The 24,433-nt window shown below is 41.6% G+C and overlaps 1 protein-coding gene across 1 annotated transcript in view; it reads left to right on the top strand.

The window, feature by feature from the left end:
- The window catches only part of COLEC12 (collectin subfamily member 12), a gene marked incomplete at its 5' end in the record, with an annotated part of 86,910 nt that extends 82,541 nt beyond the window's left edge, over positions 1 to 4,369 (top strand). The window contains 4 exons of the mRNA XM_084260616.1: positions 358 to 494; positions 1,218 to 1,327; positions 3,018 to 3,163; positions 3,947 to 4,369. Coding sequence (XP_084116742.1) covers positions 358 to 494; positions 1,218 to 1,327; positions 3,018 to 3,163; positions 3,947 to 3,966 — 413 coding nt within the window. The 3' untranslated portion in view covers positions 3,967 to 4,369. The remainder of the gene's footprint in view (positions 1 to 357; positions 495 to 1,217; positions 1,328 to 3,017; positions 3,164 to 3,946) is intronic.
- Between the last annotated feature and the right edge of the window lie 20,064 nt (positions 4,370 to 24,433).

The raw sequence follows: 24,433 nt of genomic DNA, 5'->3' as shown, positions 1-24,433 counted from the left end.
ACTGGTTCAAATAACCTCTACCTTAGATTTACCACTGAGAGCCCTGTTAAGTGAAGGCTGTTAAGTAACCTGTTGGTCAGCCTTCTGATGACCTGAAACTGAATACACTAATGTGTACAGCTAAAGAAAAGGCAGCACTAGTAGGAGTAATAAACAATCCCCTTGGTCGCATAGTTTAGCCTTGATTTCACAGATTCAATATCCTAATCAGTAAATTCCCAAACTGTATGTAAGTACTTTAGGTGGCAGCATGCTGTAGATGGGTATGGGTTCCTCCACTTATTATTGGCTCTATGCAGAAAGGTACTGCTGGCCCGTTGTCAGTAAATGGCTTAACACAAAAATTTCACATCACAGGTTGTTCTCCTCATTGGAAGAACTATACAGAAAAGTGCTACTACTTTTCAGTTGAAAAAGAAATTTTTGAAGAAGCAAAATTATTCTGTGAAGACAAGGCAGCACGCTTGGTTATAATAAACAACAAAGAGGAGCAGGTAATTACCTTCTCTTTATGTTTTTCAAGGAGAGAGTTTGAAGCTATTTAACATGTGGAAAGCAAGTGGGAAGCTGAGACCATCATGATCTCACATGGTGAAGCAGACATGGTGACTGACTCCAGTTAGCATTTTGTCCACCCTCTGCCTGCTTGGTAGCTTCTCCATGTGCAGAAAGGCAGTGTGAACAGAGCAGGTGCTGACTCTGAAGGTGGTGGGCACAGAGCAGACAGAAAGACTGGTGAGAATTGTAGGAGTTTTGAACCTTTAAAGATGGAGTCCATTATACCTTTTATATTATCCAAAATACATTTTTTTGCAGTGGCATCCTAGGCCGCCTGTGACCCCCAAATATTTTTTAATCTAAATCTAGATACACTTTTACTACTGTTCTACATAATTTGGTGGCTACATAGCAATTGGGGATATTAAGATACAACTGCTTACTCTTTGGATTTTTTTCAACTTGTATCAGTAAGACATTGTCTGCAACTTTATGTCAACCTAATTTTGATGCCTAGCTCTCTACCTCACATACAAACACTGCTATGGATTCTAGTGTGGGCAAGGGATCACAAGGCCAACTCCTGAAACGCATCTCCAGTTCAGAAACATTTTTCTGGCCCTTCCTATTCTAATCACAAAGATGCCTGTGAAACTGGAGTAGCGCAATGGCTCCAGTTGTGTGTGTGTGTGTTATTGACTAAGATCTTTCTTCCGCAGCAATGGATAAAAAGGCAGATTTTTGGGAAAGGCAGCTTCTGGATTGGACTAACGGACTCAGAGAGGGAAAACGAATGGCGATGGCTGGATGGATCCTTACCAGTTTATACGTACGTAAATAAAAAATAATGGTTATTTATTTTCTGCAAATGCTACCACTTCTGACACTTCTAAAAGCAGCATCTAGAAATTATCCAATGAATTCAGAGGGTTGTAGATGCCAATGAAATAATTCAGTACTGAGGGTGCTGTTGAAGAGTTTTGGTTTTTTCTCTCTCCCTTCTCCATGCACAAGGCTTTCTCTCCTTGCCAGGAAGAAAACTGAATGTTGAATGAAAGAATCACATAACTGCATAGTACAGTGTTTCTTGCCAAAAAGTTTGCTCCTGACTTTTATTACAGAGTTGAGATGGAAAGCACAGTTAGTTTTGCTGTCTTGGATTGCATTTTCCTTATTTGCATTACAACTGGCTATAAATAGAGTGCTCGTTCTGATAAAAAATGACCAGCCTTTAGATAAAGCCCAATTCCAAGTGGAAAGCATTAAACATAAGGAAAGTGCATGAAATGAGGGTGTTTAAGCTTTGGCCAGCTGAGAACTGAATTGGCTGCTCTCCAGGAATCCTAGGGCTACACCTAATTTGTCCTAAATGGAACAGATTGCAACCACCCAAATTCTTAATACTGAGGAGTGGACTAAAGAGTTTATAGAGCTGAGCATGCTGTGCTCCAGAAAAACAGGGTACAGTCAGATGTTATGAAATGATTAGCTGTGATCTCATTGGTCTTCATTTTGATGAGAAACATGGAAAAAGACAGATGCATTTCAAATAAGCTGTAATATTTTTCCCTTTTGCTCCCTTCCCATTTTCATCTTTCTCTTTATGGCAGCACTGTGATTGATTCCCACTTCAGCCACTGCTTTCAATATGTTTCCACTACACTGTGGTTTTAGGTGCCCTGTTATAACCTCAGAGCTGTCAGTTGCTGATTTTCAAAGTATTTCATTACATCTGGTCCCAGGTGCCTGGTCAGGCATCCTATGTAAGGCAGGCGTGTTTTTTAGCTGAGTATGGACCCCATCAGCCAGCAATCACAAGCTGCCTTCAACAACCTGTTTCTCCAGGAAAACTGAGCTTTTAAGCCCTGAGGTTGGAAGCATTTCTCACTTGTTAAACAAAAACAGGATGAAGAAACACTTGCTGCTAGCTTTTTACATGCTGCGCTAAGCTTCACCATCAAAGCTAATGATCTCAAAAGATACATGTATATGTACTTTGTACATTCCTCAAGTCCAAAAATTCACTTCCCATCCAAACATGGGTCCATAAAACAGATAAGTCTTTGCTCTGCGTCCTGAGGGGCTCGCCACAGTGCAGGCAGAGGGCTGAGAGCCTGTGCAGTGGGTGATGGCAGGGTGCTGCCATCCTGGGTAGGGCTCCTGAGCCTGATGGCTCTTCTCAGTCCCATCTGCTGGAAGGAACGCAGCACTCAGGCTTTGCAGGACATGAGCAACACGCCTGGATCACTCCCACTGTATGTGCATGTACATTCAGAAACTAAAATAAAGTTCATCGGTCTAATTTTAGGTCTCTGAGTTTTGGCAGCCCGAGGCTGAATAGATTCCCTCCTCTGTAATACATCTGGTTTCCATTTTCAGCAAGAGTCATGTATTGTTTGTTTCAATGTGTATTTCCCGTTCAGAGCAGATCTCATGATGTTTTTGTTAATTTCTTGTGGTGAAAAAACTGTCATGTGTAAAGTGTTGTGCAATCAGGTCTCTTGCTTTTTGGTTGAAAGAAACTGGAAAACCGGGCAACCTGATAACTGGAGCCATGGGCACGGGCCAGGGGAAGACTGCGCCGGGCTAATCTACGCTGGGCTCTGGAATGACTTCTACTGTGAAGATGTTAACAATTTCATTTGTGAAAAAGACATGAACAAAGGTAAGCAAAGGCACTTGGTTTAATTATTTCACCCTACCCTTAGCAGGTCAAATTCACGTCATTTTTCCCCAGCAAGGAGGAAGAAGATTCAGGCATAAGGCCAGATGCTATGGTACTGCTTTGTATTGAAGCACTTCTGCTCAGATCCAGCCCAACATGGGCTCCTCTAATACATTGCACCACGGCTGAGCAGTCACCCAGGTGATTGCCACAGGACATCTCTTTCTGGTTATACATGCATTTCTGCAATGGCAGAGGGCAAGTGGTTCACATGGCTGCTTAGAAGTTAGTCCCATCTTCACAGACCTTGGTGGTGTTTGTGTTCATGATGGGGCTCTGCCCAAAACATCATCTCATCCATAAAACCTATTTAAACATTGCTTTGCCAAGGGTGCCTAGCTCCAGTTGCAAACATGTATGCAGATGGAAGTGTCCGCTGGAGCCAAGATTACATCCCATCCACAAAAAAATGCCCCCCTAAAACAAAACAAAACAAAATGCTGAATAAACTTTGTGTGTGTGTAGCTCTGGGTGTCCACAGTAAAGGGCTGTGTAACTAATTTGCCCTCGTTCTCCTACATGCATTTGTTATTTTAACAAAACTTGATGATTTACAAATATTAATCCTCCAGGAGTTACAGGATCTGAATATGAATCCACTTAAGTTTTTAACATACCTTGATCTCTGTAAGTTTTCTTCTTGGAAATGCATTTAATCTTCAAAGGCTTTTTACATGTTTGGATATTTTTTATCTTTGTTTTCCTTTTTCTCTCAAACTCTAGGACAAATATTTGGAGTGTAATAGGCTGTGACTTTACAGATACCTACATATTATGGAAATTTACTTAAAAAAGAAGAAGAAATCCTGGGAGAGAGCAAAATTGCCTACCAAAATTAAGAAAACAAAAACAAAAAAACAAAAGCAAGCACTGAAAACTCCTATAAATGCGTACAGGAATTCAGCAACAACTCTTCTGCAACTTCCAGCAATTATTTGAGGCTTTTCAACCCACAGCATCTGGAGTTACTGTTGGACTAATTCTGCTATAGGTTTTATTCCAAACCGGTAACCATAGATACACAAGCAACTTTTGCCTTCTGAGAAAAGCCATTCTGTCAATCTGATTAAGACTGTTGGTCACTCATATAGACAAACATTTAAAGCGACGTTTCATTTGCTAAAATCCCAAATGTAGGAAAATTATACAGATACACGAATATATAGATTTTATATAAATATATATATATAGTCCAACTCTTATCAATAATATGGAATATACTTTTAAGAGCTTTTAAAACTTTGTATTTTTGTACAAAATATTTGCTTTTTACAATTGTTCTCTTTTTTACTGACTTTTTTTACAAATATAGTGCACAGGGGCCAAAGAAAACAATAAAAGTACTAATAAATCATTAAGGTTTGCTGTCAGGCCTAGCTCAGCTATAGAGAAATATTTTTCCAGTTAGAAATATTTGTACTTTCCCGGATGATTTGTTCTGGTTAAATAACTTTCAAAGCAGATTTTAGATAGTGTTTTCCTTCTTATATGCAGTCTAGTCTGCGTGTGTAACAATTCAGTTGACTAAGGACTAGATACTCATTACAGCTCTGATCACAGACAGTGTTTCACCGGGCACTATGCAAAGTCCATGTTAATAAAAGCTCACTTCCTTCCCTCCTTCCTGCCTGCCTGCCTTCCCTCTTGCCTTCCTGCTTTCTTTGCTGCCTGCCTTCTTGCCTTCCTGCCTGCCTTCCTGCCTTCCTTCCTGTCTGCCTGCCTGCCTGCCTACCTTCCTTCTTTCCAGCCTGCCTGCCATTCTGCCTTCCTTCTACTCATGAGAAATGCCACAGAAGTAAATCTCTGAACTTTTAGAATGATTTTGAAATGTTTTCATTCCTTCTACCTTCTCATGAGGAATCCTACCCCAGTTGGTGCTTCCCACATTGCAAGTGAAGCCCAGATGAAGGATTTTATGGAAACAGAAATGGAGGAGCTGCACATACTGAAATACGTTTCTTTTTAAGACAGATTTCAAAGTTTGGTAAGAAAAGCAAGCCATGCTTGGAAAACTCTAATCACTTTGCACTTCTCCAGAGTGCTTTGTAAAGTGATCTCTCTGTTTTCTTGGACCAGTACTTCTCTCCCAAACAAACTAGAAAATAAAATATGGTGCACAACAGAACACAGTGTGGCTAATAAGATGATATCATCACCCAGCCAGTTTCCTCCACAGTCCCAAGAGCTGTTGTCTAGGCAGCAGTGCTACTTATGAGGAATTTTAAAATTTAGCAACCAGTTAAAGTTCATTAGCAGAGCCCCTGGGTTTTGTTCCCAGTTTTTTGACTCTTTGCATGGCCACATGCTATACCATGAAGGAAGTTGTTTTGGCTTCTTGGGAAGGAGAGTTGTTTTTCCATTGCCTCCTGACCTGACGTTTACCTTGGCTGAATGCAAATATGTTTGTTGAAATACTCCAGCACTGTTGGAATGAGACAAGATTTTGTACTTCACATTTTCAAGTATTGCTCCTAAGACCAACCAATTAAAGACTGTTGCTTTCCTATATCCCACACTCCCTCCAGTGTTCATTTAGGTGAGGATGGCTTTTCATTTTAACTATTATCTTCTTAAAGAAAATACACAAACCGGTTCAGTTGGGAATCTGTCCCATGGCACATACTAGATACAAAACAGGAACAATATGAAAATCACATATGTTTAATTAAAAGTGAAAGGTCTCTGTATTCCAGCTGCAGAAACTATGCCTCACCACCTTGAAGGCAGGGCTTTTCTTCAGACCGCCTGGATTTCCTGAGACTTTTACTCTGGGGTTTTTCATGGGGATTTGAATAAAACGTGACTCTGTCATACACACTGTCATGCTCTACTTAGGAGCTGTATATAGATACACATGGCAGTGTTTACATATATATTTATACAGTGTCTGTGGAGATCATGTTAAAGTGCTGGGTTTGGGTAACAAGGTACAAAGCTATTACTCAGCATGGCCAGAGAGCCTCACAGACCCTGACGAGTGGAGCTTTGCAGAGCCACACTGAGTTAGAAGCACTGCTACCTTTGTTTTGAAAGTTGGCTTATTTAGGTGAAATAAACCCATTCTGAGCATTGGCCACAGTGAATGAAGTTTTTCTTGCTTTTTGTGGTAGACTTCTGTCCGTGAAAGAATTTAATGAGAAACCTCTGTGTAAGCCCTAGCTGTACCATTTCCTCACTCTGATTCCACCCTTTCTTCCTTCAGCAATAGCAGTGATGGTACATTTCACGATGACATGGTCCAGGAGTTTATCTAGTGTCCTCCACTCCCTCTAAAGAGGTGATCAACAGCTATATCTTCACTTATGCCTGCATAAGGTTACAGAAATAGCTGTTTATCAGCAGTAGCTGCTGGGCTTATTGAAAACAAGGGGCAGTTGGGTGGCTTTAGTGTGCAAATAACCACTGTAGTAGGATGTTTTAAGGATGCAACTTGTTTATGAATTCAATATACTCATTTCAAAGTGAATTTCAATGCTGAGTTGTAATTACCTGTAATAACACTCTAATCCATCTTTATAACACTATCCACCTTTAACTGAGTAAACAAATGTGCCTGGGCTCTAGCTCACTGTTTACATGTTTGAAGCAAAAAGTGTAGCTGTGAGGCAACACTGGCTGGAGAGGGATGTGGCAGTTGCGTCTCTGGTGTGTTCAGTCATCCTTAAAATCTGGCCTGAGCAGCCAGGCAGGCTGAGATAGACCATTCTTCTGACCCAGTATTGCTGCAGGAGGGAAACGGAGGTGTCAAATGGCAACAAAGATTGAAATCACTGGGAAGACCTGGAGATTGTTAAGACAGTTCAGGAACCTGTCAGAGGGAGATTGGCAGGGATGCAAGCAGGACACCAGGAAGGGCCAAGAAATTGTCATGAAAGTCAGAGCTGCCGCATGGGGTCTGGAAAATAACCCTGTTAAATCTGCTTTCTGTGTTGTTTGAGTGATAACGTAGGTTGTATGGAAAGTTTTAAGTGATAGGAAATTATTTCATCCCAGCTCGAGTCTTGGCTTTCCTGCTTATGTACAAATACTGTAACTTGGCATTCAGAGTACACATTTCTATCATCCTTTTTCTTGTTTTATGTCAGACTAAGTGCAAGTTCATATACCCTGGCAAGCACTGGGACTGTTGCATGAAGGGGAGTGGAAGGCGAAGAGGGTGCCAAGTCATTGTGATTTACACCCAGTGCTGGATTTCTTAGTATCATTTCTGACTTCTTTCATTGATTTATTTGGAAACACCTTCAGCTGATTGGAGCACATAAATCTCAAACTTTCATCCCCTTTGATGGCTATAAGTAATACCTGCCAATGTTCCAATAAAGGAAGCAGTAAGCGGAGACATGGAAGTGAATGTTGTTTACTCTGTGTGTGCTTGTGTGACCAAGAGGGATGTAGAGACCGGAGAGATGTGGAGTCAGAAGCATTTCGTATGTATTAAAAATCAAAGTGATGGAAATTATTTTCATTAAGTCCTTTCTTTTCACTGTCCCAGATCTAGATACTAGAAACTTGCTTATAAAGGTTTGATCTGCTCAAGAGTTTTGAGAAGGTCTCAAGAAGCAGGAATTCTCTCTTGCATTTCGCTCTCCTAGAAGCAGCATGCAAAGCACCTCAGCAGGGTCCTCAAGTGAAGGATGTCTTGAGTAGAACAGGATCCATCCCTAGATTAGCCATTATTGAGTCTAGCTTAAATTGGCTGTTTATAATGACTAATCTGATCTATTTGTTCATTCACCATCCCCATCTCACTTTTTCCATGCTGTTTACTGAAAAGAAAAAAAAAACATGGCTGATTTTTTTTTTAAGTTCTCATGTGTTTTCTTTCTTAGGGTGGAATAAGTTTGTTTTTTCTTTCCATCTGGCTCAGAGATGAAAAAAAAACATTCTTTGATTTCTTTTTCAAAATAAACTCAGTGTAACACTCCAAAATTTGTGTAGAGGTTTTTTTGGGTTTTATTTTTTTTAATACCAGAACAATAAAAGTGAATCACTGGGCAAATCATGCTCTTTTTAGCGATCCTGCATGCTGTGAGGTTTTTCTTACCCCAAGCGCTTCCCAGAGACATGCATGAAAGCGCTGCCAGCCCCATTTTGGGACTGGAGGGAAAAGGAGACTTTCAAGAATATGATTCATTTTAATGTCTCGGGTCTGGGGATTTTGTTTTCATATCTCGGGGAGGTGATTCTTTTGAGGTGATCTTTTCCTAATTAAATCAGCATTGGGATACAGTAAATTAGTTTTCATACACCTCAGTGAAGGGAGTGGACTTTTCAGTGCCGAATTAAACAGAATGGTGTCTCTCCCACATCACCATGCGTATGGGAGGCGGCTGTTTCTGCTGCTGATTTGGAGAGCAGAGCTCAGTGTGATCACAGCAGAGCAACATCAGCTGGCTGATGTCATCAGCAATGTCTTGTGTGGGTAAGAGTTAAAAAATGGCGCTATGATGAGACCTACCTCTTGATCAGAGGGAAGAAGGTTAAGAGACAGCTGAGACTATTGACGACTCTGCAGCCCAATTTCAATAAATCTTCCAAAAAATGTACCAAGTTCTACTTTAAAAATAATTGGGGATTTCTTTGCCCCTTTAATCATTTTGGCTGCTCTTCAAAAACTTTGTTAGGAACCTTCTTTACATAACCAGTGTGAATGCAATTATGTCCAGTTTAGACACATTTGTTCTCGTTCCAGTGCTGTCCTTTAGCCTAAATAGCATCTCTCCTGGGACCAACAAGCAATTCTAGTGGTCAGTGTGGAGCCATTCATCTTGAGATGCAGTAAGGGATGGTTGGGAACAAACACATCCCTCTGACCAGCTGGGGAGCCCTGACGACAAAGCCTGGCTCTGGTCCAACCATCCAGCCCCACATGGGATTATCTGAGGACACGCTGGGCTTCTTGCTGAATGGTGGAAGTTTCCATACTCTTTCCTTGTTAGTACCACTAGAGGACAGGGAGCAACAAAATGGGTATAAAGGATGGTTTCCTGCTGAATTAGAGTAGGTTACAAGTGACTGGCTTTTTATAAGGCAGTACCATGCTTTAAAAGGAATTTGAAAAATTAATCTTTAGGCCTGAGTTTAAGCAGGTTTATTCTGGTTTTACACCAGAGCAGAATCTAAATCCAGGTCAGACTTGGGCTCTCGATCTTCAAGAGATTAAAATCTCCATTTCAGAGTTTAGCATGTGATTTCTACTTTTTCTGATCTATCTGTCCTGCCAAGGCACAAATGTGCAGCTGAGGCATCGATGTGGTTCCAGGCTCTGAGAACTGCTTCCAAACTTCCCGCGTTCACAGTCATGCTCCTGCCAGCCTTGACAGAGGTCCTGCTGGTGGAAGCTGCAAATCTGAAATGTGACTTTGGAAGAAGTTTGTTTGGGAATCCCTCTCATTCAGAAGTCTGGGCATATTGCAAAGATGACATTTCCTTAATTCCAGCTGTATTACCCACACTCATATAAACCAGATGATGAATTATTTTTCTGAATGGTAACAATGTATTTTTGTCCACTTTTTTTTTTTTAATGTCAAAATAAAAGCCTGGAGGTGGAAATGGGACAAAATATCCATTGGCATCGCAGTATCCCACTGTAGCAGGCAAATAGTGTTCCTGGAGTAATGCCTGTGAGAACAGCATGAACTAATATTTGAACAGCAGACAACGTAGTGCTATCTGCTTGTGGAAGCAAACTAACTGCAGGTACACCTCTGTCACTGGTCCATCTTCTGACAGAGATGGGCAACCCTGCTTTCCTGCTGTGTTTCAAAGAAACTGTGGAAGATAAGAGAGAAAAAAAGTAGATAAAAGAATTGAAGACAGAAAGGAAACAGAGAAAACGAGAAATGGACAAATAGAGAGAAGAGAAAGAGATGGAGAATGACTGTGGAAAAAGAACTCTGATGTTCTCATCGTGGTTTCTAGTAAGATTAACCACAGAGGAGCTGTCTTCTCAGAAACAATATAACAGGACACTGTTGTGGTTCTTGTCATTTTCAGTCTTGGTTGTGTAAAGAATACATCCTTGCCTTGCAAGAGAAGCATGTCATTCAGCTGGTGCCTGAAGTCATACACTACTTTCCCAGCACAAACAAAAATTCCTGGTGGCTCCAGGTCTCTAAGGAATTGGTTTGGGGTTTTTGTTTTGTTGGTTGGTTGTTTTTTTCCTTCACATCCTTTTCCTCCTACACAAATTTTGAAACACAGAATATTTTCTAGTTTTCCAGCTGTTATTAGAAATACAGAGCTTGACTGTGGAAGAGATTAAACCAAGAACATACAGCAGTTCTCCAGGCAACAAAGCAATGTCTGCAGTGGGATATAGGTCCACAATGGTATTTGCACTTGCAACTTCTATTTCTGTGCTAAACTCTCATTGGTACCTGCATTTGAACAGGTGCACTTTGTGATCAGTCAAACATACATCATTAATAATCACAATAAACAGCAGCAGGAATGTACAGATGTTGAAAAAGAGGAATTACTGAAACAAAAAGGAGTTAGTCTGTTTTATAAAAACAGACAACGGCTGAACTTGAACAGAAAGAGTTCAATTTCAAATACCCAAATGCTTCTCTTCTGTAGGGATTGTAAGGGTAGCATTCTAAAGTAAGTGACCACCAGCATTCCCCAGTTTTTAAGAGGCAAAACCTGGAACTTCCAGGGGACTCTCACAGTCACCAGCTAGTGATTTCTAGCAAAACAGCTATTAAATTAGTCATATCAGATCTTTGCATCCTGTTTTATCCATGTTAGCCATCTCAGGAGTGGGAAGTTGGTCAAAAGGCTGGGTCAGAGCTCTTCTCTAGCTGAAATCAACTCTCCTTTTATGTGTTTTGCAGTGTTAGATAAGGAAGAAAACATTTTAAACATAAATTTCACTCAAATATCACTGGGAGCACTTTATTTATTTAGCAGACATCATCACCATGAGGTTTCCCAGTCTGCGTCCATCTCCTGGCATTTTACATATGAGGAAAGTCTAAAAATAAAATAAACCAAGAAAAAACACAGGCAGAGCAGCTGTTGTTCTACCCAGACAAAGCTCTGAATGAAAGCCATTATGATGGCGCAGACTCTGCAATTGAAAATCCATTTACATTTTCAAGTCTGATTCCAACTGTAAATCTTAGGTTATATATATGACAGATTAAAAGACTCTGGCCCCACTACACTTCTCCCTGGCAAGAGAAAAACCATCTGCACAGCATCACTCGTGGTTGCTTCAACTCTGTAGGTACACATTTTTAAATGACATGGTGGTATAATTTTTCATTTCCCTTCCCTTCATTTTGACGTGCAGCAAAATCACGTGCACGGCGTTTCCCCCAGCTCTGCGGTAGTTGGCACTCTGGCTGAGGAGACTGATGTGTGTTTTGATTTGCTCTCTTCCCTCAGTTTGGGGGCTACTGCACTATTTCCCTTGTAATCACCCTAACCAGGGTAAAACCCCCATACAAATATAGGGCTGTGAAACCAGGCAAAAGAAAAAAGAAGACGAGCCAGGAATACTGCACAGAGAGAGAGTGAAAAAGAGCATACAGCATGTCACAGGCTGTGCAAACCCATCTGGAGCTGACTCCCACAGCATTCTGGCCATGCTCTAGGCCCCATGCTCCTCACGCCGTGGGTAAGGGATGAAGAATGATAGTCCTTCCATGTGGAGAGCCAAGAACAAGCTTCCCGGAGCCCAGCAAGCCTTGTTTTGACAGTTTAACCACCAGCTGAGAAGTGCGTGGCTCTTGTACCACAGCTGTTGTGGGGGAGCCCTCCCACCACGGCTGATGCTACAGCCAGAGTTGTTTCCATCCCAGAGACCCCGCAGAGCGCTGGGTCTGCTATTTCCCAATGCATATGGAGCAGCTTGCAAGGTTCAGCCCTAACTTTTGAACATACTAAAATGATGAAGAAACCAATTGAAGGATCTGTAATTCTGCTAAAAAAAAAAAAACAACCCTAAAAACAAAACCCAAACCTAGAACAGGTTAATTCTTTCTTAAGGAAAATAACTTACTTGTCTGTGTGATCAGGTCTGTACAGGCACTGGAAAGGGGCACACAGCATGTGCTGCTCCTCCACGTGAGATGACACATCTGAGGAGTCACAAAGTGTAATACCTGTGGGAGGGCAGAATCAGACCCCTTGCTTTAGTTCAGGAGATCGCTGCCCAAGAAAACAAACTCACAGAACAACAGATTTATTCAGGCACTTAGGCATAGATGCTCAGGGCCATCTTCTCCTGCTGCCAAGGTTATGGTCTCAGGCTGCATCATACATGCCACCCTTGTGTGAACAACTCAGCATCCGGTACCTGTGGTTAGGTGAAATCAGAGAGCGCTTAGCAAACACATCACTACTGCCATGCAGCAGCACAGACAACCTTGGCCTGGTTAGGTTTGGTTCAAATAATAAGAGTATAATGGCATAAACAGATTAAATTCTAGAGCATGAAGAGTGTGCACTTGAAAAAAAAATCTAATTAAAACATCCGCTAAAGGAATTTCAAGTCGGCTTCTAATCCTGCAATTAATATAGCAGGCCAAATTATGTCATTTACATGCCAAACAGAGAGGGAAGAAAAATCTTAAATAGAGAAGAACATTGTGACAAGTGTAACACTTAACTTCAGCTCTCAAATTTAATGGAGAAGCAGCTGGCTTTAGTAGTACTCATACTGTGTCACCATGCAGCAGTACAGGAAAAATGACAGTAGGAAAGTGCACTCCAGACTCTTTTTTAAAAAAGTGATGTGGGGTGAGCAGGGAGAGGTCCTTTTTTCCTTTGGGGAAGAGGAAAAAAATGAGGAATTTAGAATTATATTAATTTCACTAAGAAATTGAGAGACTAGGTTACCCTTGTAACTGGAAGGATGTAACGTGGAAGGAAAGGCACCCACAACATACACTTCAGTGAAACAAAGTACTGATTTTAAAACAGGTTCTACCACACCTAATAGGGAATTAGTGAAATCTGTTGCTGTTTAACCACCAGGAACTAGAGATGCCATAATGCTTTCCACCTTTCAGGAAATCAGGTGAAAATTGCCCACTGTTTTAAAAACCCTGTAGCCTGCCAACAGAGGATTTGCCCAGAAGGCTTCCATCCCTCTACTTCACAGATTCTCTGCAAAACACACTCAGTCTCTAGGGTCCTTCCTGCAAAGGAGTCAATCAGCTTGAGTCCCACCTTTCACTGCTGCCGTGCAAGATTTGCATGTGCAGCAGTCTATAACAAAACCAGTTCATCTTTCTTCCCAGCTTACCAGATTTTTTTACTACATTAAGCAGCAGTTTGCTATAATTGTTAAATCCTCAGCCTGGCAAAGCTGTAGGAGAGATAGGTACCACCATCAATTTTCCAGGTGACAGTTGGCAAAAATTTGAAGGCCTGCTGTGGTAAATCACTTAAATTTGTGCTTGAGCAGATCAGTGGTACCATTGATTGATGTCTAAATGACTCTTCACCCCAGTTTTTCTCAGATGCTGATGAAATTTCACTACAGCTGCTGATGAAATTTGCCAGCCAAAGTATGGTTTTGTGAGTATTCCCACAGAGACACTTGCAAAATACTTGGAGAAAGTTGGCTGGAAGATGGACTAGAAATATCAACACGCAGAGAATTCCACTAGTTCACCAGATACTTGTAATCAACTAATTCAAACAACCCTTTGCTTCATTTACCAAACACACAGCAGCTGACCAAACCAGTTGCAGTTTCTCCTTAAATAAGGCAATGAAAGAAAAGTCTAGTGTGACTAGATAGAAGTTAGGGGGCTGGATATAGAAGGCCCCTTTGAGAGAGTCCCTACCCTGCCTTTTACAAAAGCAGAAAAGGTCTTACGCTCTCTGTAGAGAAACCCACAAACTTTCATTATTGCCATGCATATTGCAGACCTAAGGCAGGGTCTACCAGCTTCTATATGTGAAAATGGGGGTGCAGGAATAGTGAGATATGTCAATGCTGAATAGCTGCAAACAGCATCACCAGTACTCCAGGAAGGATGATCTCCTCACTATGCACCTCTTTAGTTCCACTGTGCCAAATGCTCCATGCTCAAAAAGCTGGGATAAGCATGCTTCTTGCTCTGCTTCAGATGGCCCTTCTTAACAGCTCCCCCTGATTTATACTTTTCTCATGTGAATGAGATAGAGGCTTTAGGTTTTTATTATTATTATTAATTTAAAATCCATTTTTTAAATCAAGAGGGTGGGCCTGATTGCTTCTGCTGAAACAGAAATTCCCCTTCCTAACTGTGTGCTTTCGGAAACACGCATGCGCAGTTTTCCCTCACCACCTCCCCACAGAAAGTACTAGAAAAGAAGCTCACGCATGCGTGAATCCAGTGAACCCAGTATTTATGATGACGCATGACAAAAAAGAAGACTCCAGCCGGTTTTGACCAGGCATGGAGACCCACTTAAAGCTTTATTTGCTAAGTAATGGGTGACGGGGTGGGAAAACTGTAGACTGACTGCATTGCATATTCCAAAACTGATCAGTTTTGCATTTCCAAAATCACAACAAACAAGGAAAAGACAGCTTGCCAATTTCTACTTCTGTCCCAAACAGTCCCCTACCAGCTAAACGAAAGGTTCCCTTCGGCAATTTGATCCCAGACTCTCACCTTTCGGCTGGCAAATCATTCTTAGATGTGTTAGATGCTACTTTCCTATCACTAAATCGATCCAACCCCAATCTTACTAAGGCATGTTGGCTATGTTATGATGCTTATCCCCCTTACTATGAGGGTATTGCCCTCAACACTCCTTTTAGCTACTCATCGAAAGATAACCCGATTCAGTGCAAGTGGGATACACCACGGAGAGGAATCACTTTGGACCAGGTTAAAGGCCAAGGCATATGTTTTGGTAATGCCACCTTAGCGAGCTGGAACAGCGTGGTCTGTGCAAAAATGGTTGCGATCGATAGAACCCATAAATGGGCAGTTCCATCCGCGTCAGGGATGTGGATCTGTCATCAGACAGGTCTAACCCCCTGTGTGTCCATTAAGCGTTTTAACTCATCAACTGACTTTTGTGTACAAGTTTTGATTATTCCCAGGGTCCTATATCATTCGGATGAAGAAATGAGCCATTACTGGGGAGATGCAGACAACAGGATCCAAAAGAGAGAAATACTGACAGCACTGACAATAGCAACACTGCTCAGCCTGGGAATAGCTGGTACAGCCACAGGAGCGACCGCTATGCTGAACCATCACCAAGACCTGGCTCGACTACAAACTGCCATCGATGAAGATCTGCAAAGACTCGAGGAATCTATGACCCATCTAGAAAAATCTGTCTCTTCACTCTCAGTGGTTGTCTTGCAGAACAGACGAGGACTAGACCTCCTGTTCATGCAACAAGGAGGCCTTTGTGCCACCTTGAAAGAGGAATGCTGCTTTTATGCTGACCACACAGAATTAGTCAGGGATTCGATGGCTCAACTGAGAGAAAGGTTAGCTCAGCGGAAAAAGGAAAGAGAGGCCCAACAAGGATGGTTGGAATCATGGTTTAGTTATTCGCCATGGCTAACCACCTAAATATCTACCTTGTTGGGACCAGTTGTAATGATCATAATAGCACTGATTTTCGGACCCTGTATACTGAACAAGCTCACAGCATTCGTCAAGAGTCGTCTAGAGAGGGTTAACATTCTCTTTGTAGAAAACAGACAGATGCTTTAAGAAAGTAACCACTGAGCACTACCTCTACTGTTCTGTAGTTGTCCCTAGTACACCCTACTGTCGAGGCTACCTCTGACTATCATTCACTCAATGTGCCTTATGCTATCAACATTATAAGCTATCACTATTATTAGCTATCAATATTATAACTTACCACTATTATATATTATCACTAACATATTATCACTATCATTATCACTATTATGTATTATCACTATTATATATTGTCACTACTGTAGTCCAACACTGTTTTAAGCTATCACCTTTTTATATGTCAGTATTGTGTGTCACTTTTACACTTTGCACTATAAGTAGTTTTAGTGAGCACAGGGAGGGGAGAAATGTCAGTAGATAGGGCCTGGCGGTCGGAAGATTTCGGGCTGTACGGAAAGGTAGGACCCCCCTCTCTCCTTAGGTAACCAATAGTAGGTAGCCGGTGAGGTAAGCGGACGGAAGTGACATCCGACCCCTGGGGTATAAAGCCCCGCGCCCCTCTCTAATAAACGCCATTTGCCGTCCACCACATTGGTGTCTGTGAGCTGATGGACCGAGCTGCCAGAGTGTGGCGCCGTTGCCATTCCTGAACCAGGTCGCCATGCCTTACCAAAAGGCAACAAGTTGCAGGCTTTATCTTTCCAGCTTCCTTAACCTATTTTTGTGCAAAACAAGAACCTTAGCAGGCTCTGTGTTATTAACTGGGATTTAGTGAAACACTGTTCCTGAATTGCTCTTACAAAACTGTTGCTATCACAGTCCTGGGCTCAAGCTCAAATAACTGGTTTAAAATCCCAAACCGTATCCCAGTGGTTCAGAGCTTCTTATGCTGCCATATAAACGCTGATTTTAATTACACAACTGTGAAATTCCTCAACAATAAAAACCCCAGTGGCCGGTAACCATGACAAAATATTAGAATAGTTAGAGAATTTAAGTCACATTATAAAACAACAAAGAAAAAGGAGATAATACCAAATGTTGTGAAGAGACTGAAATTGTGAATAATACCATCATGAATACAGAAAGAATCCAGGCTTGTGAGAGAGTCTGGGCAACCACCTAATCAAGAAGAGGAATCACAGTGATACTATAGTGCTAGGTAGATCTCTTAATACCTGTAGTTTGCTATTAATTTTCATAAGAAAATTTCTCTGTCTTGAGATCACGACCCAGAAATAGTAAGCTGATCAGATTCTTCTTTGCCTTCTAAAGAGGAGCTAAAGCAAGCAGACATCTAAGCCAGCAGATCTCATATTGTCTTGAGCAAGTCAATTTAGCCATTATTCTGAGGTGCAGCCTGAAAGACAGGTGAGTGTGTGCAATGAATGCAAATCATCCTGCCTGTAGGCTGGCCTGCTGGTTAGGAACATGCATGAGAGCAATAGTGGAGATGATAAACTTACTTCCATCATTCAGCTCCATCTCACCCAATTTACAGTACTTAACTGAGTGCCTACAGGAGAGGCCTACCTGCTCTAGGCTCTCTGTAAGGACAACACACTACCAAGGCAACACTCATCTCACCTAAAACCTGAACCACCCTTGGTTTTATCAGAAATAGTGCTCAGGGAGGCTGTGCTCCTAGCCTAGGCTTCACAGATGACCAGGATCTTACTGAAGGAACAGAGCTAGTTATGGCATATAGAAGTGAATACAAACTAGGAGGTCTTTTACCCCTCATGTTCTCTCTTCTCATCTCAAGGCTCTTCATCTAGGAGGCACCCCAGAGGAAAACAGACCATTTTCCACTCTCTCCAGTGATGACTAGGGAGAGCTGCTGAGCAATCTCAAAGCTAGAGAGAGATTTGGTATCATCCAAAGCCACTTTGGAGTTATGGGTATTAGCATTCTCTTTGGTCCTTTGTCATCACTTAGCTTGATTCACCTCCTGGGAGACTGTGGAAGACTTTCCATAACAGAGTCCTGGCAACCTGCTTGCCCATGTCAGTCATTTGGATTATGGTGAGCCCTTGGAAGAGATTTGGGTTGCATCACCATAGTGGGGTGCACCATGGCAATAACACTCAATCTTCTAGGCCTGTACTGTCTTCTTAAATCTAGAGCAACTGCTTGCCTTGTAGAAGCTAAGAAAAGGGATGGTTGGGTGCGCATGTGAGAGTGAGAGTAAACAGCTTCAGGTTTGCTATTTCCAGTTTGGTGTGACATGGGAGACTGCTTGGAAAAAGACTTGTACTAGCAGCAAGCGCTTAGAGATAACTGACAACAATGTAAACACTGTGCTGACTCCAAGTCTGTTCAGATGTTTTGACTGAACAACCTATACTTCCAGATGCTTTTCCATACTTCAGTAGGTGACCTGTGCTTTAGTAGTTACCAGCATTGTATTAAGACAATGTTCAAAGCAAGAAATCCTTTGGGGCATTTAATTCATGGGGAGGCATATTGATGTCGCAGGGATTTTAAAGTGATTGGATTCTCTAAAGCAATAAGAGTAACTAATTTCCCTTTCAATGGATCCACATATGCTCAGCTTTCATGTTTTGAAAGGCAGCCAAAGTGACATTCTTTCAGGCTTTAAGTTGATATAAATAAAGCATAACAGAGAGCTCCAATAGCAAAGTTTATCAATGACACATGCCTTAGTTAGAATTTACACATGGACACGGCTGGATTTTCCACTTTGTCTTCAGCAGGCTCTTCAAGAATGCCATTAGTGGCTGCAAGCTCACAGTTCCCAGCCACAGTCTGTCTGAGATGGTGACACAAGACCCCCATGCACAGACAATCTAGAATGACATTTGGAGAGCAGCAGGCTAAGGTGAAACACAGGTCTACAAAGTGCAAGGTGCCTTACAAACCTCCATTTGGGCATGGAGACCTTACCAGTTTTACAGTATGAAACCCCAGATGAAGTTGAAAGAAACAGGGAGCCGGAAGATGCAACACACCCAGTTTGATGATTCTCATTCTGTCCCTCCCCATGGGTTTTTGTTGTATATCTTAATGAAGTTGTTGTTAGCTGTTGGCCTTACCTATTTTAACATGTTTAACTGAATTCCATTACAGTTTTTAAAATCATGCTTTCCCATTCCTTCCTTTCTTTATTATTTGCTATGGAAAAAACAACACATGAGAGCAGCACATAGTGATGATGCAGCACCTAAGTTAGAAGATCTCTCTCCTAAATCGTGTCATGTGCTGAACCACAGGAGAGAAGCAGTAGCTGCCAGAGAAACAACCACTAATCTGAAGACTTTGCACAGATAGTTTCCCTTGATTTAGGGATATTTCCGGATGAATTCCTGCTACACAGCCTCAGCAGGGCTTCTTCAGACTGTGTTTCTGCAGCTTGAATGACAAGATTGATTCCTTCTTGCCTTCTCGCCTACATATGTGGCAGTGAGAGGTTACCTGGACTGGACTAAAACACCAATTAGGGACCATTTCCCCATTAACCAGGCCTAACTCCCCTGAGCTAGTGGGCTGCCAAAGGATAAACTTTTGCAGAATGGTGGATTTCTTCCATTTCAGGGCAATGCAGGCTGAATGTTTGTGCTCAGATGGGCTCTCCCTGCCTTTAACTGATCTTTTATTCCTCCAAGCAATCCTTCTCTCCCTCCTCACTGAGGCCAAACTCATCCTCTAGGTCTCCACGGCTCTGACCCTGGCTCCTTCTTAGAACTTAACTTCCACTCTCTTTGCAAACGGCTTTTGTGGGATTTCCACTTTCCTGTTTTCTTCCATCCCACCCCAAGCCTGGAGTGCTGCTTTGTTCTCTCACTTTGATTTCATCATCAAAGAAAAGCTCATCTGCCAAAACTTACAATCAGTACTAGTTGCCTACCTCTGCCACTGGCTTTTGTAATCTTTTTACGCATATGCTTGAACAAGACTTCAAGCTCTTCGGGGAAGAGCTGTATTTTACCTGGTACTGACAAGAAAGGTCAAAAAGAGGATGACAAGGAGGAAGGAATGAGCTTCAGTAGCGCAATCTACAGGAACTGAGTCTGCAAAAACAGTATCATTTTTCAGCAGCATAATCACAAAACAACAGCGTTACTTCAGAATTCATATCAGTAGCAGATGTACAAGTAAAGAAGTGACCCCAGGCACTTGTGGTATAGAAACACAGGCACGTGGTCCAGAAAATGCCTTCCTGAATTCTTTAATAACCAAGCCTGACATTATAAGGCATTTGTGAATAAAATTAAAGGGGTTCCATATCAGAGTATGCTCAGAATGAGAGGTATGTTGCAAGGAAATGCTAGCTTAAAAATGTGAAGCTAATCCAAGCTCTCTGCTGAACTCACAGTAGTTTTATTAGGTTATAATCCAAAAAAATATTACTGACTGAGGGAAGGAGCTGTTGATAGCATGATTACTGTGAATAGCATCCAGATGTGCGACACCTTGTTCTTGAAAAAGGCCAGATTTCTGTAATATTAGTGGCACAGTGATATGAAGTTTAGTAAATTCTTTTGGCACCAAAATTACATGTGTTCTCTGCATTGGGATAAACCAAACAGTATATAGTATATAGTAACCACTTTTTCAAATTAATAGACACACAGATCTTGATGATAAATTAGCAAAATGCCAAAGAGACATTTAAAGGTAACAAGTAATTGTAGTTGAAAACATTTAGTGGACTTTTAAGTCTCTTTAATATTTACACACAAAAATTGTGTATGTTGCGAAGTATGACAACAATAAAATGTAAGAAATAAGCAAAGTTTTAGACATAGACCAAAAGAATAAAATAAGTCCTTTTTCCTAGCTCACCACATGGAACCCATGACGAAACAGGGAGTCATTCATCTCCTGGGTTTCGGACATCTAGCTGCACTGCACAGTCTGGTAATCACCTTTTGTTAGAATAGTACAGTTTATCTGGGTCAGTGTAGAGGGGAGATGATGGACTCTAGTTTGGGCAGCCCGTGTCTTTAGCATGCTGCAAGAGTGTACTCCATGCTCTCAGCTTCCACTAACTCCCGTTTTTCTTCTACTCTAAGGTCAAAACCCTGGTCTTGATCACCGAAGTCATCAGTGGGTGAGATCCATTGTGACCATGTTTCCATCTATATTCAGAGTGGCAGTATTTTAGGACAACTGTGCTAGTAAATCCCATGTCCCAGGTGAAACATGAGGAGTAGAAATATCAATGATTCTCAGATACACACATTAAACAGTCTCCTAGGTGAACCCACATAAATGAACCCTTACTAAGAACCAAGTTATTTGAAAAATGCCACCAAAAGATACTGGTGAAACATTTCTGCTGTAACTGGCATAACAGCATGGAATCATATGGCATATATTCCCCAGGTATTTATTCAGGAAATTGAGAAGAAACTCAGAAAGTATGAAATCCAGCAGAATATCATCATGAGATTTGACAAACATAAAACTTATATGTATGCTCTGGTGAAAAGTGTAACATATTAAAAGGTAGAAAGATTCTCTGTTATACACATTTTAAAAATATACTTTGATTTTCCTGAGGGGCTATTTTTTGTGTCAATCAAGTTTCTCCTTCATCAGTCCACACCTTATTAATTGTATCTCACAGTCAGAAACAAACTAAAGTGGCTGGCAAGATGCCACCTAAAAATTAAGTACCAAAGGTAGTAGAGCTCATATTCATAACTGTTTAAAAGAGGAAAGTATCATGCGTAACTTCCCTTAGATGCTTTCAAAATAACAGGTAAACTACTTCAACTAGGCTAATAAAGCAATTTATCCACCTTTCATGCCAGGCCTTCTACACTAATTGTTGTGTAACCTTGTCCAGGGAGGAAGAGGGTTGAAAAGAAGAGCTATTAAGCACAAGGGAGGATAATGAAGGAGGGAGAATGAAGCACCAAGTACTAGTTCCATCAGAGAAAGGAGGATTCAGAGGGTCAAAGCATTCCCTTCTGTAGGAATGACAGCAGAAGTTAAAATGAAACTCAGTTTGGTCTTGGAACAGGGTTTTATTCACAAAGATAGTATCTGGTTTAGGTGAAGTGTTTAGTAATTCAAACTACACAACCTATTGACATAAGGTAATACAATCTCTGTTCTATCAGCTGCCCTCTGAGCTCAGAGATCTTCTGAGATGCTGGTTTTGTTAATTGCTTTCATCCATCTGGGCTTTCAGCTGGTGATAGCATTTAAAGTTGGCTGAAAATTGATTTTATGTTGTGGCATTTAATTTATTACTGCCTTACAGACATGCAGCACTACACCTCTGGCTGACTTTCTAGTCCCCAAAACAGAACAATTTTTATCAGCCAGTCCAGAGCATAGTTTGGCATCTCTGCTTAAATAGTTGATGAAAATGACTTCTAAGTAAATCTGTCAGATTTTGAACTGTGGCAACACCAAGTGGCAAGCAGAAGCAACATGCCGCTGACATTTGCTGTGGGAATAGTAATCTCTGCCAGGGGGGCACAGCAACTGCTGGGGTGCTAACATCTTCAGTCACTGCAGCCAGCTTGCTTGACTCATCTGTCAATATCCCAACACAAGCACTAACAGCCCAGTGTTGATCCCCCTCTGCATGAGATCTACAGGAAAGTAATAAAAGCTGTTCTACAAAGGAAAAATTCCATATCAAACAAGAGGTGGCTACAAAACATTATTGAATCACAGTGATAACACTGATCTTCCTCTTTACCTTTTCCTACTCCAGCAAAAAAAACAGGTCTTTGTCTACACTGCACTCACTAGTAATTACACCGTACTGCTTTTCAGCATGCTGACAGTTGTACTCCTTGTTCATGTACAACATCAGTCCTACCTTAAGGACTATGTGTACTCTAAAAAAGACACCATTTACTTTGGAAGCATCTCCTTAGGACACTTACAATTAGCTTTCTACCACCTTTGTAAAAGTTTTAAATCCTTTTTTTTTTAATTTATCCAGAGAGCTCTTCTCTGTCTTTCTTTCATACAGCAAGAGGCAGGTACTACAATAATACAATAATTTCAAATTATTTATTCAGATGATAATGGCCCTTTATTGGCAGATAATACGGTCTAATTTCTCAAAATCAGAGATCAGAAATGAGGAAAAAGCCTTGTTAAAAGCCAAGCAAACGTTTTCCAAGCCTGAATGGATAATATGCAGCATGTCTCACAGTGCTCACAGGTGACTCATTCAAAATGACAAATCATGTGAAGCCTGTTTTCAATGTTATGAAGCCCCTCTCCCACTGATTTGAAATGAACTGGCATGGCTCTAACATATCCCACATTTTTTGGCGGTGTCAAACAATGGTTTCATTTATAGATGAAATGACAAACTCTGGGCCGGCGGCGTGCCCCCTGCTCCTCATTAGCAGAGAAGCTTCGGCACCAGCCCTGAAGCATAGGCCAAGGTGTTCCTCACTCTGCGCCTTCATTTTCTGAGCAAAGTCTTCCCTCTCCTGGTACAAAATGTAACTACAACCACATCGCACAGAAAAACCACTCCCACTTATCCTCTCATACGCTACTAAAATATTTACTTTTAATAATAACAATAAATTTTAATAATTACTTGCCACTTCCAATGAGAACAAGATATTGGATGTTTGAGCTTTTTCCCACCTAAACAACAGGAGTTGAGCAGTACCTGAGCTTTTCAACCAGACATCAAACAGCATCCTCAGGAGACCTGGGAAAACATATCAGGGCTTGTCTGTCAGTTCTCCCATTTAAAGCACAGGCTGATGCGATGGCAGTCCTTTACCTTACACAAAGAAACAAAAGAAAAGGGGAAAATTTAGCAATGGCAGATGTTTGCTAATGCTCCAGATAATTCTGGTCACAGCCTCCCCTTGCAAGCAACTTTGCCAATTGAACAGTTTTGCCCTGTTTCCTACACCCACCCCCAGGAGGCACACTTCACCCCAGGCTGCTCTGCTGCTGGAAAGGATTCTGGGAACAATGCAGACATAAACGGCTGAGCCTGCACAGATCCTGGGCAGCCATAGGTGAGCTAACCAGATGACCCATCTAGTTCAACCCAAAGCCTATACCGATCCTCCCTGCCAACAAGGCAGTAAGGGCTCATCCCAGGCTGCTGGTGCACAGTACGAAAAAGCTGGAGCCTCCAGGCCACAAAACTAGTTGCAAGGAAAGGACTTCAGGTCCAGAAGAGGACTTCTGCACTTAGCCTGTTAATAGAAATCAAAATATTACTGGGGCACTGTGTGCCATAACTCAGGGGCACTGCAGCTGAGCACATTCCCTTCAAGGATTCAGAGGCTTAAGTCATCTCCAGCGGAACAGGTCCTAAGTGCACTTCTCCCTTTGGTGGTAAGAAACCAGTGGTTCAGTGGCTTGGGGAATTGCAACCCACAAAGACTAGAAGTGGACGATCAAAGGGTGCTGAGAAAGAATACCGCATGCATTGAAGTATCTTCCTTCCCTAGAGCCCCCAGGGTTTCAGGCAGATCAGTGCTCCCTGAACAGTAAATTGCGACCAGCAGGTCTCTATATACAAGGGGAAGACTACCTTCATCAAAGAACGTACTTTTGTTTTTCAGAGGTCAAATAAATCCATCTGATGTTGCAACATAGATTTGCTGTGTTGAAG

The sequence above is a fragment of the Gallinula chloropus genome (assembly GCF_964237585.1).
Source record: "Gallinula chloropus genome assembly, chromosome: 2".
Lineage (NCBI taxonomy): Eukaryota > Metazoa > Chordata > Aves > Gruiformes > Rallidae > Gallinula > Gallinula chloropus.
This window is presented reverse-complemented; position numbering and strand designations above follow the sequence as displayed.